The sequence below is a fragment of the Bicyclus anynana genome, chromosome 12 (genome assembly GCF_947172395.1).
Source record: "Bicyclus anynana chromosome 12, ilBicAnyn1.1, whole genome shotgun sequence".
NCBI classification, from domain to species: domain Eukaryota; kingdom Metazoa; phylum Arthropoda; class Insecta; order Lepidoptera; family Nymphalidae; genus Bicyclus; species Bicyclus anynana.
Genome location: NC_069094.1, coordinates 2,838,377 through 2,852,857, shown reverse-complemented (window position 1 = coordinate 2,852,857; position 14,481 = coordinate 2,838,377). Strand labels below are relative to the sequence as shown.

At 32.5% G+C, this 14,481-nt stretch overlaps 1 protein-coding gene across 2 annotated transcripts in view; it reads left to right on the top strand.

Moving 5' to 3' along the window:
* Window positions 1-12,154, top strand: part of LOC112046259 (uncharacterized) — a 36,819-nt gene extending 24,665 nt beyond the window's left edge. The window contains exons 6-7 of one of the 2 annotated variants that reach the window (XM_052884673.1): window positions 7,942-8,710; window positions 10,302-12,154. In XM_052884673.1, the coding sequence (XP_052740633.1) occupies window positions 7,942-8,684 (743 nt within the window). In that variant the 3' untranslated portion in view covers window positions 8,685-8,710; window positions 10,302-12,154. The remainder of the gene's footprint in view (window positions 1-7,941; window positions 8,711-10,301) is intronic. The other variant, XM_052884674.1, reaches the window with a different exon arrangement.
* The last annotated feature ends 2,327 nt before the right edge of the window (window positions 12,155-14,481 follow it).

Here is a 14,481-nt window from a genome sequence, read left to right as displayed (position 1 = left end):
AGTATTAAATAAATTAGATAAAAATGGTAACAATATGTATAATTTAGTTATAAAAGTAAACAGACAACCGTGTGCATTTTAAATTTAATTTTATACGTTTCCGTAATTAAACACTTATCTCAATTAACATCAAGCGAGAAAATATAGCGAAAGTGGTAAAAATAATAAAATTATTGTAATTGAGGTCATCCAACAATGCTACAAAGATAAAAATATGAGAGAATGATTTATTAAATTTGAATTATGAAAATTGGATCATGCGGAACCAGTTTTTCCGCTTTCAATTTAAGTTCAAGAGACGGGAGATTCGAATAATATAATCATCATCTATTTTGCAATATATACTCTTAAATCCTTAATACTGATTTTTTATTTACTTAAAAATCTGTTATCTTTTATTCTTTTTATTTTGTTCATAGATTATAAATTCCACAAAGTTAGCAGCTTAGTGAAACTATTTTTTTCATAAACTAGATATAACGATGCGTATGATTTTTGTCTAAATATCATATAACATTTTTTAAACTAGATTACACAATACATTGCATTGATTCAAATGTAGAACAAATTCATACTTGCGTGAGATTAGGTTAAAGTTGAACAATTTGTGTAGTCGATTAAATTACAGAGGATTATGTAACTTTTAAGTAAAGGATTTTGACCTGGACACGACACGAGACTTGATTGTGGGAAAAATTATCATTAATGCTGGGAACGTTGGGATTTATATAGATCTATTGTTGAAGATTTCTTTAGATCCATTGTTAATATAAAACTCATTTCTTGCAAAAGTACCTATATTAAAAAAAATAAAATTTAAACGATTTAAATAACGTTACTGAAATATAAATCACTAGCGGACGCCCGCGACTTCGTCCGCGTAAAAATCGATGTCAACTTTCAACCCCTATTTCATAAGTTTTATAACTTATACCTAATAAATAGTCCACATATCATTTTACATTTACAAATGTACCTAGAAAAATTAAGGACTTTACGTACAAACTTTCTACCCCTACTTCACCCATTTCTGATTTTGTTTTCGCGATACAAAGTATCCTTCTACGTATTATGGTATCCTACCCCTAACCTACCCGTACCCTACCCTACCCGTAAACTTCCCTTTCCCTACCTCTAGGATAGGGGTGGGCCTAACCTACCCCTAACCTAGGCATACACTCCCCTACCCTGCCCTCTTTGGATCTACTGGACTGATTTGAAAGATTGTTTTACCAATAGAAAGCTACATTATTTGCGAGCGTCATAGGCTATGTTTGATTCCCATATTCACACAGGAACGGGAACTACGTAATTCGTCTTTTAGAAATTTTGTATTATCTCCGAAACTATTTAACTAATTAACATACTATAAAGGGCAAATCTTATTTCCATAATATCCTTGTGATTATTAAATAATTTATTTTGATAAGGATTTAAGTTAAGTAGTATAAATAATGACGCAAACCTAAGTATATAAAATTTATAATTTTTAAAACAAAAGGTACTATATCTGCTAATATATAGAAGATAGATATATGGTGTCGCGGACTTTTTTGTAGAACTTTTAAAGATACATAAAGCCTCCATACATTAATTTCAATTTTACACAATGGTTAAGGCAGCGCATGCGAAAAAGTATGCTTGAGAGGATTTTCGGTCCGACCTGTGTGACAAAAACTGTGTCAACTCGGCGAATATCTATCATACTAATATAAAATATAGCCTATAGCACTCCCCGATAATGTAGCATTCTACTGGTTTTTGAAATCGGACTAGTAGTTCCGAAGATTACCCCATTTCAAAAATGTGACAAACTTACAAACTTACAAACTTTACCTCTTTATAATATTAGTATAGATAAAAACTACGAAGTTAATAATGCGTTGAAAAGGTGTTGCAATAGAAAAAAAACTAAGAAATAATGTGGAAATAACGTATATATGTATAGAAATCACATAAATAACTATATAAACTAGACCAAAGCATTATTTAAATAATATAGAGTCACAGGCCAGTAAATATAGGTAAATGGAAAAGAAATTTAAATTATGACATAACGTCCAAATATATACTGTTCAAAGAAATGACTATAATATAAGTAAAATGAAATAAAAAATATTATGGCAGTAGACAATCAAGATTGATATTATAATTAACATATGAAGAAATACCTATAAAGTTATATCTTTATTAAACTATGACGAAATTTTGTTTATCTATTCACGATTTGGGGACAAGCAATTTATATAATGATTTAGTAATACATGACCTGTAAAGATGTAAAATCTTGGAGTATTTAAATGAAACATAATATTAGTTTTGAAAATAGTAAGTAATGAAACCTTACTCATACTGCTGAAAAATAACTTATTTCATTCTTTTACAAATTCATCAAAGTGAAACACGATAAATTATTGACTAGAACATATTACAGAGGATTATGAAAATGAAAGTGGTTAGTCAAAATTAAGTACATTTAGCTTTTATGTTTAAATGTACTAGATTACCTTTACTTTTCAGAATATATAGTGATGTCATCAGTAGTACACGAAGACGTGATATCAGAGCCAATTCACTCGATACCAATCCCATCGGAAGAGCTTCTGTTTCAGAATTACGATTTAATAGACTACCTGTGGTAAGACCTGCTCTTGTGGTCAAAATGTCTATGCTCTGTGAATTTGCTTTTCCGATGCTATATTTTCTTTACTGTAAATAATCATGTGATCGTTTCATAATGTATATTACCATTTTTGGTTTTTAAGATAACATTTTCAGATTATTAATTGATGTACATATATAATTTGAAGAAGTACCTACCACAATACATTCTTTGCTGCATACACAAAAATTTGTCTTAAGATGTTTTTAAATCTTTCAGTAGATTGTATATTCCGCTTAAGATATGGAAATAGGATAATGTAGATTTTAAATTTTGATGGTCAATGTATTAAATACACTTAAGTTGTATTTCTTGTTGTTCCAAAAACTGACTGTTCGCCTTATTAGCATAATCGTCTACTTTCGTTTTTAAACGAAAACCGGCATTCGTTAACGTAACATTTGGCTTTGGTTCAGACAGCACTATTTATTTGACAAAACAATAAGCGGGAAATTACGTAATTTTATTGTATTATTTTGTAATTTGTGGCCTAAAAAGTTTATATAGATGCTAACTATCAGACTTATAAGGTTACTATTCAGAACTTCTCTTTTATAATCGCAATTTGAATGAAGAACAACTACCTACATAGTTTTTATGAATAGTTCTAAAGGCTAATTTAGTAGTACTTACAGAATTAATCGTTCTGTCACCTACTATAACTGTTTTAGTATTGCTATCTTGATTAAAGTAAAAACTTAATTTAAGATAATTTACGATTAAATTAAATCATCAAGTCATTAAGGACACAGGTTACTTTTAATGTAATAAACTCTGATTGTTTTATAATACAAGCCATTATGAACTTAATCAATTATATTATATAATCAAAAGGAACCCAGAGGTTTAAAATGACCTAGATTTATATCATCAATTGTATAGGTACTTTCCTCCTTTCTCATTCGAACGAATACCTAGGAAGCCAGGGAGACCGACAGTTCTACTGAGTGTAACCGAATCACTTGTGAACCCGGTGATTTCAGTGAAAGTGAATTATGTCATCGGTCCGGTTGACCCACAATCGCATAGTGAATCAGAAGTTAATACACGCACGTAACTGTTAAAAGATGTATAAAACTTTATAAAACTCTTAGTAGGTCACAACATTAATGCTATTTCATATTAATTTTAAGCTTTCACGTTTTTTAATTGTAAATCAGCGAAGTGTATTTATAATGAACATCTTCAATTTTCAAACCCTTTAATTTTAAAATCATCCACAATATTTTCATTATCGTTTGAACCGATGGAAATTTATTGCTATAGTCCGCATCGCTCTTTAAACATTTTAAACACTAAGTGTTCAAAACAGCTTTTGTGGGAATCGAAATATATACACGTTAGATAACGAAAGTATAAATCTCAAGCCATTAGAAACGATAATTTCCTACAAACAAACCGGAAATTGAAGCTTTCAAGACGGACATAAATTAACAAACATTTCACCTTCTAAAAAGTGAATTGTACATACAAAGTTATAAAGTTACGAGTAAGCTAGATAATCCATAATTTTATATGCAAATAACATAAGCTACAAAAATCCAAAACTTCAAATTAAAATTTTCTTATATATCAAACATTCTTAAATTGCTGAATACATCAAAAATTTTAATTTATTCGACCATCTCTATGCCAGAGATAGATGAGATGCAAAGAATAAAAATATTCTAGGAGCAAATAACATCTACATTACTATAAAAATTAATTTACTAAATAAAAGCATTTATCTAACAACCACGAGAATAGATTTTTTTTTAATTGGTTCAGAGGTTGTTAACGTAAGGTACAGATTCCGTTATATTACAATTTTAATTATCCGAAGACGAATTATAATACTTTAAACTATATATTATAATTTATGGATTCGTGCTCTGATTAATTTTCACTTCCGTCGTATGTGTTTCTTATATCAAAAAACTACTTAAATGTAAAAGTTATGCTGCTAAATACTGTGAGTTGTGACACTAAAGTTAATTGCCGTGTACCCTCAAAGCACCCAAGTTACGCGTTAAGTTAAGACCTCTCTGTTTGCCTATCTCTTTGCACACCTTCCTTATATGATGCAATACTTTCGTGCCAACAAATATAATGTTCTCACTTCCCTGATTTCAACAAGCACTCTGGAACATAATGTCCAGTATCTACTGTTACGTAATTATTGCTCAAGAGTATAATATAGTACTCACCAATTTTAAACATATAAAATAAATAAAGAATGTGAATCTGAATAGGATTTACCTATCTTCTAGCCCTAGCGTATCTATAAGATTTTAAGTAAACAAAAGTCATCAACAAAATAATTTATGTAAATGAAAACAAATTGGAACTTTCGAAATATGCAACTTTATATGCATTTACACTTAAATTAATAAAATCCTCATCATCTTTACAAAAAAATCGTATCTAGGTCAACAAGCAATTTCACGGCCACACTAAAACTCGTTAGGATGAATACATTTTAGACTTTTGTCAAAATATCACCACCAATTAAAAGCAATGCATATCTTTTTTTCAAGCAATTATTAGCATTGCTTTAGCGATTTTTCTGCTCTGTGGTATTAATAATAATTAAATAACACCACAGCGTAACGTAAACAAAGCTAATAGACACATCCAATGTTGTCATTACAAAACCCTCTATGGAAATTTTGTTATGCCATAAGCATTTTGAGTTTCGCGAATTGATACAACGTCGGTGTTGTGCTCATTTTCACAGGACATTACGTACGTACGATGACAACTTGTTATTGTTATGTAAAAATTTAGGGTGTTTTGCGCAATGTGCGAAAACACATGTTGCAAAGAGCATATTAAACAATCGTAAGGGGTCGAAGAAACCCCTTTTAGAACAATAGTAATAGCAGTAGCTATAATAGTTGAAGCAGTATAGAATTAATATTTATTAGAACCATGATAAACGCAGTAGATAAAACCTCTGCCTTCGTTTCGGAGGGCTTAGCTTCGAATCCGGCCCGGAGCATGACGTCCACGGACGGGTCTTTTTACTTTTTAGATAAGTGGATTTTATGAAATTCAATATCACGTATCTCAATCAGTGAAGGAAAAACTTCGTGAGGAAACCTACATACCTGAGAATTTTCTTCATTCTATACCTGTGTAAAGTCTGCCAATCCGCATTGGACCAGCGTGGTAGACTACTAGCCTTACCCCTTTCATTCTGAGAGTAGATTCGTGCTCTACAGTGAGTCGAATACGGGTTGTAAATGATGATGATGTTAAAATTATTATAGAGTTGCAAAATTTCACAATCCATAGAAGCATTCAAGACTTATCGAGCTGAAATACTTTATGTAGACTAATTCTATCGTTACTGTAATCTGATTGATGTTATATTACGACTAACTGACACCACACGGTTTCACCCGCGTGGTTTCCGTTCCTGTAAGAATCCGGTGATAATATATAGCCTGTAGCTCTCAACGATAAATGGGCTATCTAACACAGAAACAATTTTTCAAATCAGACTAGTAGTTCCTGAGATTAGCACGTTCAAACAAACAAATAAACTTACTTTATAATATTGGTATAGATAATAGTATACTTTATGCCATGCTCGGAGGGTTATTCAACCCTGACTGTTAATTATTTATTTTTGCGTGGCATTATGCAGATGCGCTAAATTGTTTAGCTGTACGTAATTTAACATAGGGTGGTTTATGTTACGTTTTATACTTATGAATAAGCGTAGGAGTATGTATAACTGCGTTAGATGTCGTTAACACATTACATAATGTTATTTCTGTATTAAGATCTGTTATAACTACTTTTATCTACATAATCCACCTTAAAGTAAAAAATAAATTACTCTTCAATAAGGCTAATAGTCTCAATTGCCCCACTTGAATAGATCACGACTTGGTTCACTGAAAAAAGACACATTGAACAGTATTATTTAATCTTCAACAGCCATTATGTCACTTTTAAGTGAGCCACTAACATTGTCTATATAAATATGTATATCTGCACCAATAACCCACAAAATTTGTTACGTATCGCATTTAATTTATAGGTATCGTATTGAATTTGTGCCGGGTGACACGGTTCAGTCGTTCAATGGACGAGTGTTTTGAAAAGTAGTTAACAGATAGGACCGCCTTGCGTAACACCTTACTGGCCGGAAGAATTTGTGAAAGGTGCAGAAGACATCACTCTGTTAGTTGTTGCTTACTCCGCTATTACGGAAAATAAACTAATAAACATACGTATCGCACGCTGTACCTCTATGTCTTCTAAGAAATATAGATGACTTCATAACTACGTATTTCTAGATCTGGTAATGCATTGCTCAACTATACGTTTAATTAAAACATATTATTATTAATAATTTATGTATTTAAGTAGAAAGTACTGTATTTGTTTGAAAAGAATAAATTAAATCAAACCTATTCATACTCGTAGATCTAAGTACATTAGGATGTGTTTAGTTAAAAAAAAGTTACTATGTCTATGATTTGAAAAGTAGAATGCAGTATTAGTCTATACCTACTTATTATCAAAAGTTCACTTTTAAAAACCTAATTATTAACGTTAATAACGTTATTTTATCTTATTGAATTCTAAAAAATATGTATCTAACAATTGTAAGTTATTTAATAGCATTTTATTAAACGCTTTCATAAAAAATATTTATTGAGATAATATTATTAATTAGATGCTGCTTGATAAAAATCCTGAATTCTATTTTGTCTGAGTTACTGACGCTGCATTAATTAAAATTATTTTAGAAACATTAAACATTAAATTATTTATAACGTACCTGCATTATTTTTCCTTGTATTATAATAGGACCTGTTGGAATTTTTGGAAGCATGGATGATTAGCGTATTCATCATGCAGTTATCATACATTCGTCTAAATTTAACGAGCACATAACTTCATTATGCACATTGTTACCATTAATACTTCTAATTTTAATCTGTCTGTGGTTTTGTTATCCGTGTCAGTTTCTACAAAATAATGACTAAGGTTATCATACCTTACCTACTATATGTTCAACGCTATAGGATGACGCATTTTACAGCTGGCTTTACATAATATTTTGCAACGTACCTTTACGTTAACCATAGAATATAATTACATAGGTTAAGCTCATTAATGTAAAAACGATGTTCCTATATATAGTGTCATAATGATAATGATGATCATTATTGCATTAGAAAGGAGGTAATAAATCCGATTTGACGTTATTGTGTAACCTATTAAATACATGTACTGACGGATGACGTAACTTATGCTCGATTGACATTTCTCTGAGACAGGGAGGGGCAAACTGAACGGTCTGCACGCTGGTCTCGTGATACTGACACCAGTTGGTGACGTCACCAGCGATAACCACCACCAACATCAAGGATACACCCCACTAGAACCACCGCCTTCGATACTGAACACAGTATTTAGTGCAGTCAAAGATGTATTCTCATCGGCGGCACCAATCCACGCAGAAGATACGGCTATAATCGACCAAATGCCTCCACCACCCCAGCCATACCCACCTTTTAAACCAATGTCATGGGGTGCTGTTAATTCATACGGTGAACCAGCTATGGCAGAGTCTTACAACGACTACGATCCAAGACATACATACTCTTACGACTACGCCTCATCCAAGCATTCCGTAGTCCCTACTGTTCACAAACACGAAGGTTTGACATCAGCGAAAATCCAAAAAATAAACGCCAATATTGCTAAAGTCAACGCGTATTTGAATGAAAACCAGAGATCTTCAGAAGAACTGCCAACTTTTAACAAAAAGTATGCAGAATTACTTAAGAAGGGCGTAGTATCACTATTACCGACTCCAGTTGTGAATGATAATGAGATTGGCGTGCTTCCGGCTGAACTATTGCCAGACCCATTGACGACTACGAGTACATCGACTACGATTAGAACAACTACGACAACGACTACTAAACCAAAGAACGAGACGGAAAGTAAAGAAAACACTAGGAGAAAAAAGGAAATTAAATTCATACTCCGAGGCAACAGGATCGTTCAAGTGTGACAAATGACTCTTGACTGACCAGCGAGGTATGTTGACTTTAGCGACTCAAACTGAAACAGACTATTATTGACTTTTTACTCATTATAGTCATCCGTACTGAAAAACATTCCTTTATAGAATAGTTTCAGTATTAATGTTGATACTTATAGAAATTCCGTTATATTAGAAAAATTAAAGCTTAATCCATTGTTCAATCGCTTAGTGCTACGGCTTTAAAAATATGATGTTAATCAACCGTGTCCGGAGCCTTTTATCCAATCAATTCATGGAAATAATCCTCAGAAAAAAAAATTGATGTAAGATCAATGCTAAAATGACAATCGTTTTTTTTAAATATTCTTTTTCATTGGGTTTGTTTATGAATACGGGTGACTATACATAATTTCATGTGACATCAAACTGTATTCTAACATGACTTATTGACTTACTATGACTGCCATAACTAAGACTTTACTTACAATACTTACTATGACTGTCATAACTAACACTTTACTTACAATAATAATACAGTTATTACAATAATAGTACAGTTGTTATCACACGGTGTTAAAACATGTTGAAATCCAGGATCCCGCGAAAATTTCTACAATTGACTACAAGCTAACCGTCCAAGAGTAGCTTATCGTTTTTCCTTCACCAAAATTCTCAGAGTTAACAGTAATGTAAATAGCAAAATAGGGCAGGGAGTAAATTCTGAGTTTAAATTAAGTGATTAATTAAACAATAGTAAAAAAATGCTAGTTATAAAAATTTTAAGTGACTCCTCTCAATAAGTGGATAACGAGGTTAGTTACAACATTCGAGAGCTTTTGTGTAGATAAAGTTGGGCGTCTCATCAATCATGATGATGATTTGAAACACGGAAAATTTGCTTGATACTCGGACTAGTAACCAATTGGAAAAAAAAATCTGGATCCTGGACTATTCAGCATTGCCACCCTTTTATATCAATGGAAAGGTGACAACTGATTTAATTAAACACCGTTTAAAACAGGCGTTTTTGGTATCATCGTATATGTTGTCTATACCTAACTACGTATATGTATATTGTACCAAATGGCTAAAAGCTGTAAATAATGTGATTGAATTTATGACTCATTTCATTGCTTTTACAGGAAAATATTGTATGTTTTACAAGAATGTATCATAGACTGTTTCCTTGAAAATCTTTAGTTAATAGACTTCATACAAATCCATAAATTATTACTAAGGTACTTTTTGACTGAACAGAAAATAAATATCGGTTTAATAACGACAAATTTTCATTAATTGAGTTATAACAATAATTAAATATCACGTGTCTCAAACGGTGAAGGGAAACATCGTGAGGAAACCTGCATACCAGAGAATTTTCTCAATTATCTAGGTGTGTGAAGTCTACCAATCCGCTTTGAGCCAGCGTGGATTATTGACCTAACCCTTCTCATTCTGAGAGGAGACTCGTATTCAACAGTGTGACGAATATGGGTTGCTAATGATGATGATGAAGAGTTATAACAATGTCTTAGATGGTTGCCTGCTGTATAAATATTGTACAAAAGAACTCAATTATTCTTCAAGGATTATAAAAGCTCCATATGTTTCAATGTTTCATAAAGGCTTTATTTCTGTTTTCAGAGACCCCTATCTACGGAGCCGTGATCAACGGGGAACAACTTCAACACTACCCGGTGTAGTTTGTAAATAAACCTAATTTATTACCATCAACCGCACCATACATTACAAACTAAATGATTGACTCATTAAGGAAGTGATTTTTAAGCCTAAATTTAGTAATATGTATTGGTTTACATATAAGGGTAAAGAATGAATTAACCTTTGTACTGTGAGTCACTACTCATACCATTTACGCTAAATTCACTTGTCAATAAAATAGTTATGGATACCTAATTTAAAGCTTTCTCTTCTTTGAACTCTTTTACTTCAGTGACAAATAATAATCACTCATTAATTACTTCTTCAATACTTTGTTCAATAATTTTAATACGTCTTTATACATTATGGATACATGTTGCTTGTTTTAACCTCCATAGGTACTGATTGCTTTAAGTTTAAATTAATTTGTCATCATCATCCTAACTTAGGCTAAATTTAGATCAACATATTGGTTTGTTCAGTTACAACAGTTTACACTTCTGAAAATTGTTTTCACTGGTAAAAATCTTTTCGATAAATCCAATTTCGTCATTCGAGAATTTAAATTTCTGTCCGTGAGCATATACCTTCAAGTTACTTGATTCAATCGTTCATTTCACATTACTTAGGTATATCATCTGTTATTATTATCGTGTCATTTCATCGCTTATCATTTACTTACATTAATCATCTATGTAGTTTAAAATGATCAAAGGTTTCATTTTAGTCTTTTAGAAGTTTGTAATATATGGGTGCTCTTAGAATAAGCAATAAACTGTAATGTATACGTCCTTGTAACATATTTCGGTATTTTGTACTATATAGTTTATCATTGAATTGAAATGAAATCGGAACCAAAAATATTATAAGAACTTCATCTTTTTTTAGGATGATTAGAAATCAATGCAATTTTGCTTGAGTTCTTCATGTTATAATTTCGGTAATTTTTATAATAAAATAATTAATGATAAAGAACGTTCTGTGCCTATTTGAAAAATTCTTTCACCCATTTGAAAGATTAAAGAAGAAGAGTAGTTCTCTACTTTAGAATTGTTCATATTAAATGTTCTTAATTGACGGCATTGCCCGAGTACGATATTTGAACCCGGGCAAAGTCGAGACAGGCCACTAGTTAAAGTAATACCTATTACCTACCTAGGTTAAAATTCATTTTCTGGTGGTGAATGATTAACTTTTACATCTTAACTATATAATTTATTTAAGTATTTATAGTGTTTCACAATAGAAGGAGTTAAATTATAAATAAAATTCTAAATTAATTTTGATTGATTTCACTGAGGAATCTTCGGATTTTCAGGTGGTTTCTGTCGAATCAGGGTGACGTTGTCGCTTAGATTCGTCGGTTTTTCGGAAAATAATAAAAGAAATCAATATATTACCTAATAAACTGCCGCAAAATAATGTCTGCTTTTGTTCAATGTTACAATTTTATTTATATGTAATACATAGAATTAATAACGAACGGCCAGAAAAGTCATGCCTGTGCGAGATATATTTTAGTGCATAATTGTTATGTCTTAGCATAACACGTGCAAGCTCATACTCGGGTATACTCATAGAATTACCATCTCAGTTCTAGTATTCAATATAAAATTTCAAAACTATAAGAGTAACTTATCTATCATTTGTAATACAGTATTATAATAATTGTGTATCTATCTATTAGTACTTACTTACTGTTAAAAATTGTAAAGATGTTCTTAATTGTACATAAAAATTCGCTCAGATAATTTAGATTTACTTAACTATTATTTATGTTCTTACATATAAGTATTTACTATTTCGTGTAAATAAATTAATAAATAAATCGAAAATTATTTTATTTTCTCTATTAATATCACATGGGATTTTAGGCGAGCACAGACGCTCTGACAGAGTCGATCTAGCAGACAGATCAACTGTTTATGGGCATTATTCTCTGAGACGTTGACTTTTGAATTGGATTTTTCTAAAATAATTTATTGACGGACTGGTTAATCAACCTGAGGGGTAGATATTCCTATTAAGCCTCATTGCCTGTTGCCTTTGCCATTTAGAAATTCCTTTAATCTTATTAGAAAAACGCCAATAATTCCGGTGTAATTCTGTACCTAATTATTATTATTCATTGTAATGTGCTTCTGCGTAGGTACATAAGGCATTAAGCCCCCGGTAGTCCTGGGACCTCGTATCTTTGATACGGCTAATACGGCGGTAGATACGACCCTGCGTCCAACAAACTGACGTTTGTATCCATCAACATGACGCATAAATATGTATAAAGCCTAATTTTTGGAGATATGGGTAAAGAACTTCAATATCCGTCAAAGTACGGACATACAAAGTCATTGATTATGAAAAACGGCTAAAACTCACGTCGGAGTATGCCCGACTAGTTTCGAATCAGTTTGGATCGTGCCACGTTGCAAGAACCAGCTCATGACTAAGGGCCCCGTATGGGTTCGAAACTAGTCAGGCGTACCTAGTCAATTAATATGAATAACACTCATGATAGTTTTAATTCTAAAATACAAAGACTTCCTTTTCCGTTTTCCTTGAGAATTAAAACGTTAATTCTAAATGTTGTCCAAGGGATCCCTATCTAGATGTCTATATTATTGCGTGTTTGCGAACAACTCTCAGTGCGCCATCTAACGTGGCTAGATTGAACTACGACAACTTGGTAAGATCTTGTATGTAAGCTAGCTAAGTATTGTATGACACCAGAGATGGCAGTATGAAACAAAGAGTATGAAAGCTTACACCTCAACAAAGGACATGATATCCTATTATTCCTGACGTATGTACCATTGAAACCTTCTGGCTCTCAAATACATGGCCTAAGCTCCATAAATGCCCACTGTACTTATATCTATATCTAGGGAAGATATCATCATCATCAAATCAAATCAAATCAAAATTCATTTATTTCAATTAGGCTTAGTTTACAAGCACTTGTGAAAGGTCAGGTATATGTCAAAATTTAATTTAATCTAATGGTGGTAATAATAGACGAAAACTTAAAATTAAAGTTACGAGATTAAAGTTACGAGGGTTCCAAACGCGCCTTGGTTTGAGAAGAGCCCACAACAAACTCATCATCATTGTAAACCCATATTTGGATCTCTGCTGAGCTCAAGTGCCCTCACAGAATGAGAGGGGTTAGGCCAATATTCCACCACTCTGGCCCAATGCGGATTTGCAGACTTCACACCTAGATTGTCATGTGTTTTCTCACGATGTTTTTCCTTCACCGTTTGAGGTACGTGATATTTAATTTCTTAAAATGCACTTGGAGGTGCATGACCTGGACAGGATTCGAATCTACTCCATCCGAAACGAAGCAGAGGAGGGGGAGGAATTTAAAACAACTGACCGCAGACCTACAAACTGGAGAAGCACTTTAAGAAGAAGACTTACCTTCTGATAAGGTAAAAGCACAAACTGATAATCAGCTTCTCAAAAACACAAAGATCTGACCTTACAGATTCTCAATTTACAAAAAAAAATACAAAGGCGTGGAACAGATATTACGGAAATACTTTTACCTACTACCTACTAGATACTTGCTCATAAATTCTAGAGTAGTAGATAGAGGTAGTAGTAGTTTGAAATACCGGAAGAAAACCTTAACCTGTGTTACATAACCGGGCAATGGTCTGCGATCTAGCTCCACTTCCTGATAGTGGGAACCATTATAGCACTGATTACACCCACTTTCCACTAAAGGGGGTAATCATAGTGGAATTGATACTGTGAACGACATTGAATAATACCCAACATTATATATACCGTGTAGTAAATATTGCCTCCAAGTACCTTTGTCCTCAGATCCCAAGCAATCTACCAAAGCACATTGCTTCTTCATTTCTTAAATGCATGGTTATGACATGGTTCTCTCTCCCGAAGTCTGTGCTCTGGATTCTTACTACTTATGCAGATTAGACTGAACAGGCATGTTCTAGGCAAGCGTTAGGTATTAGCAGGTGAGATTGTGGTCAAACACAAGCCGATTTTATGTAAAAAAATGATGAAAACCCTGGGTAGACGCACCTCTGTATTGTCCTAATCTAAATACCACGGGAACCATAAATAACTCTGGGCTAAAAAGCAGTGTATGTTCTGTTCCAGGGCCTAATTTATCTCTATACCATCCCAGAGA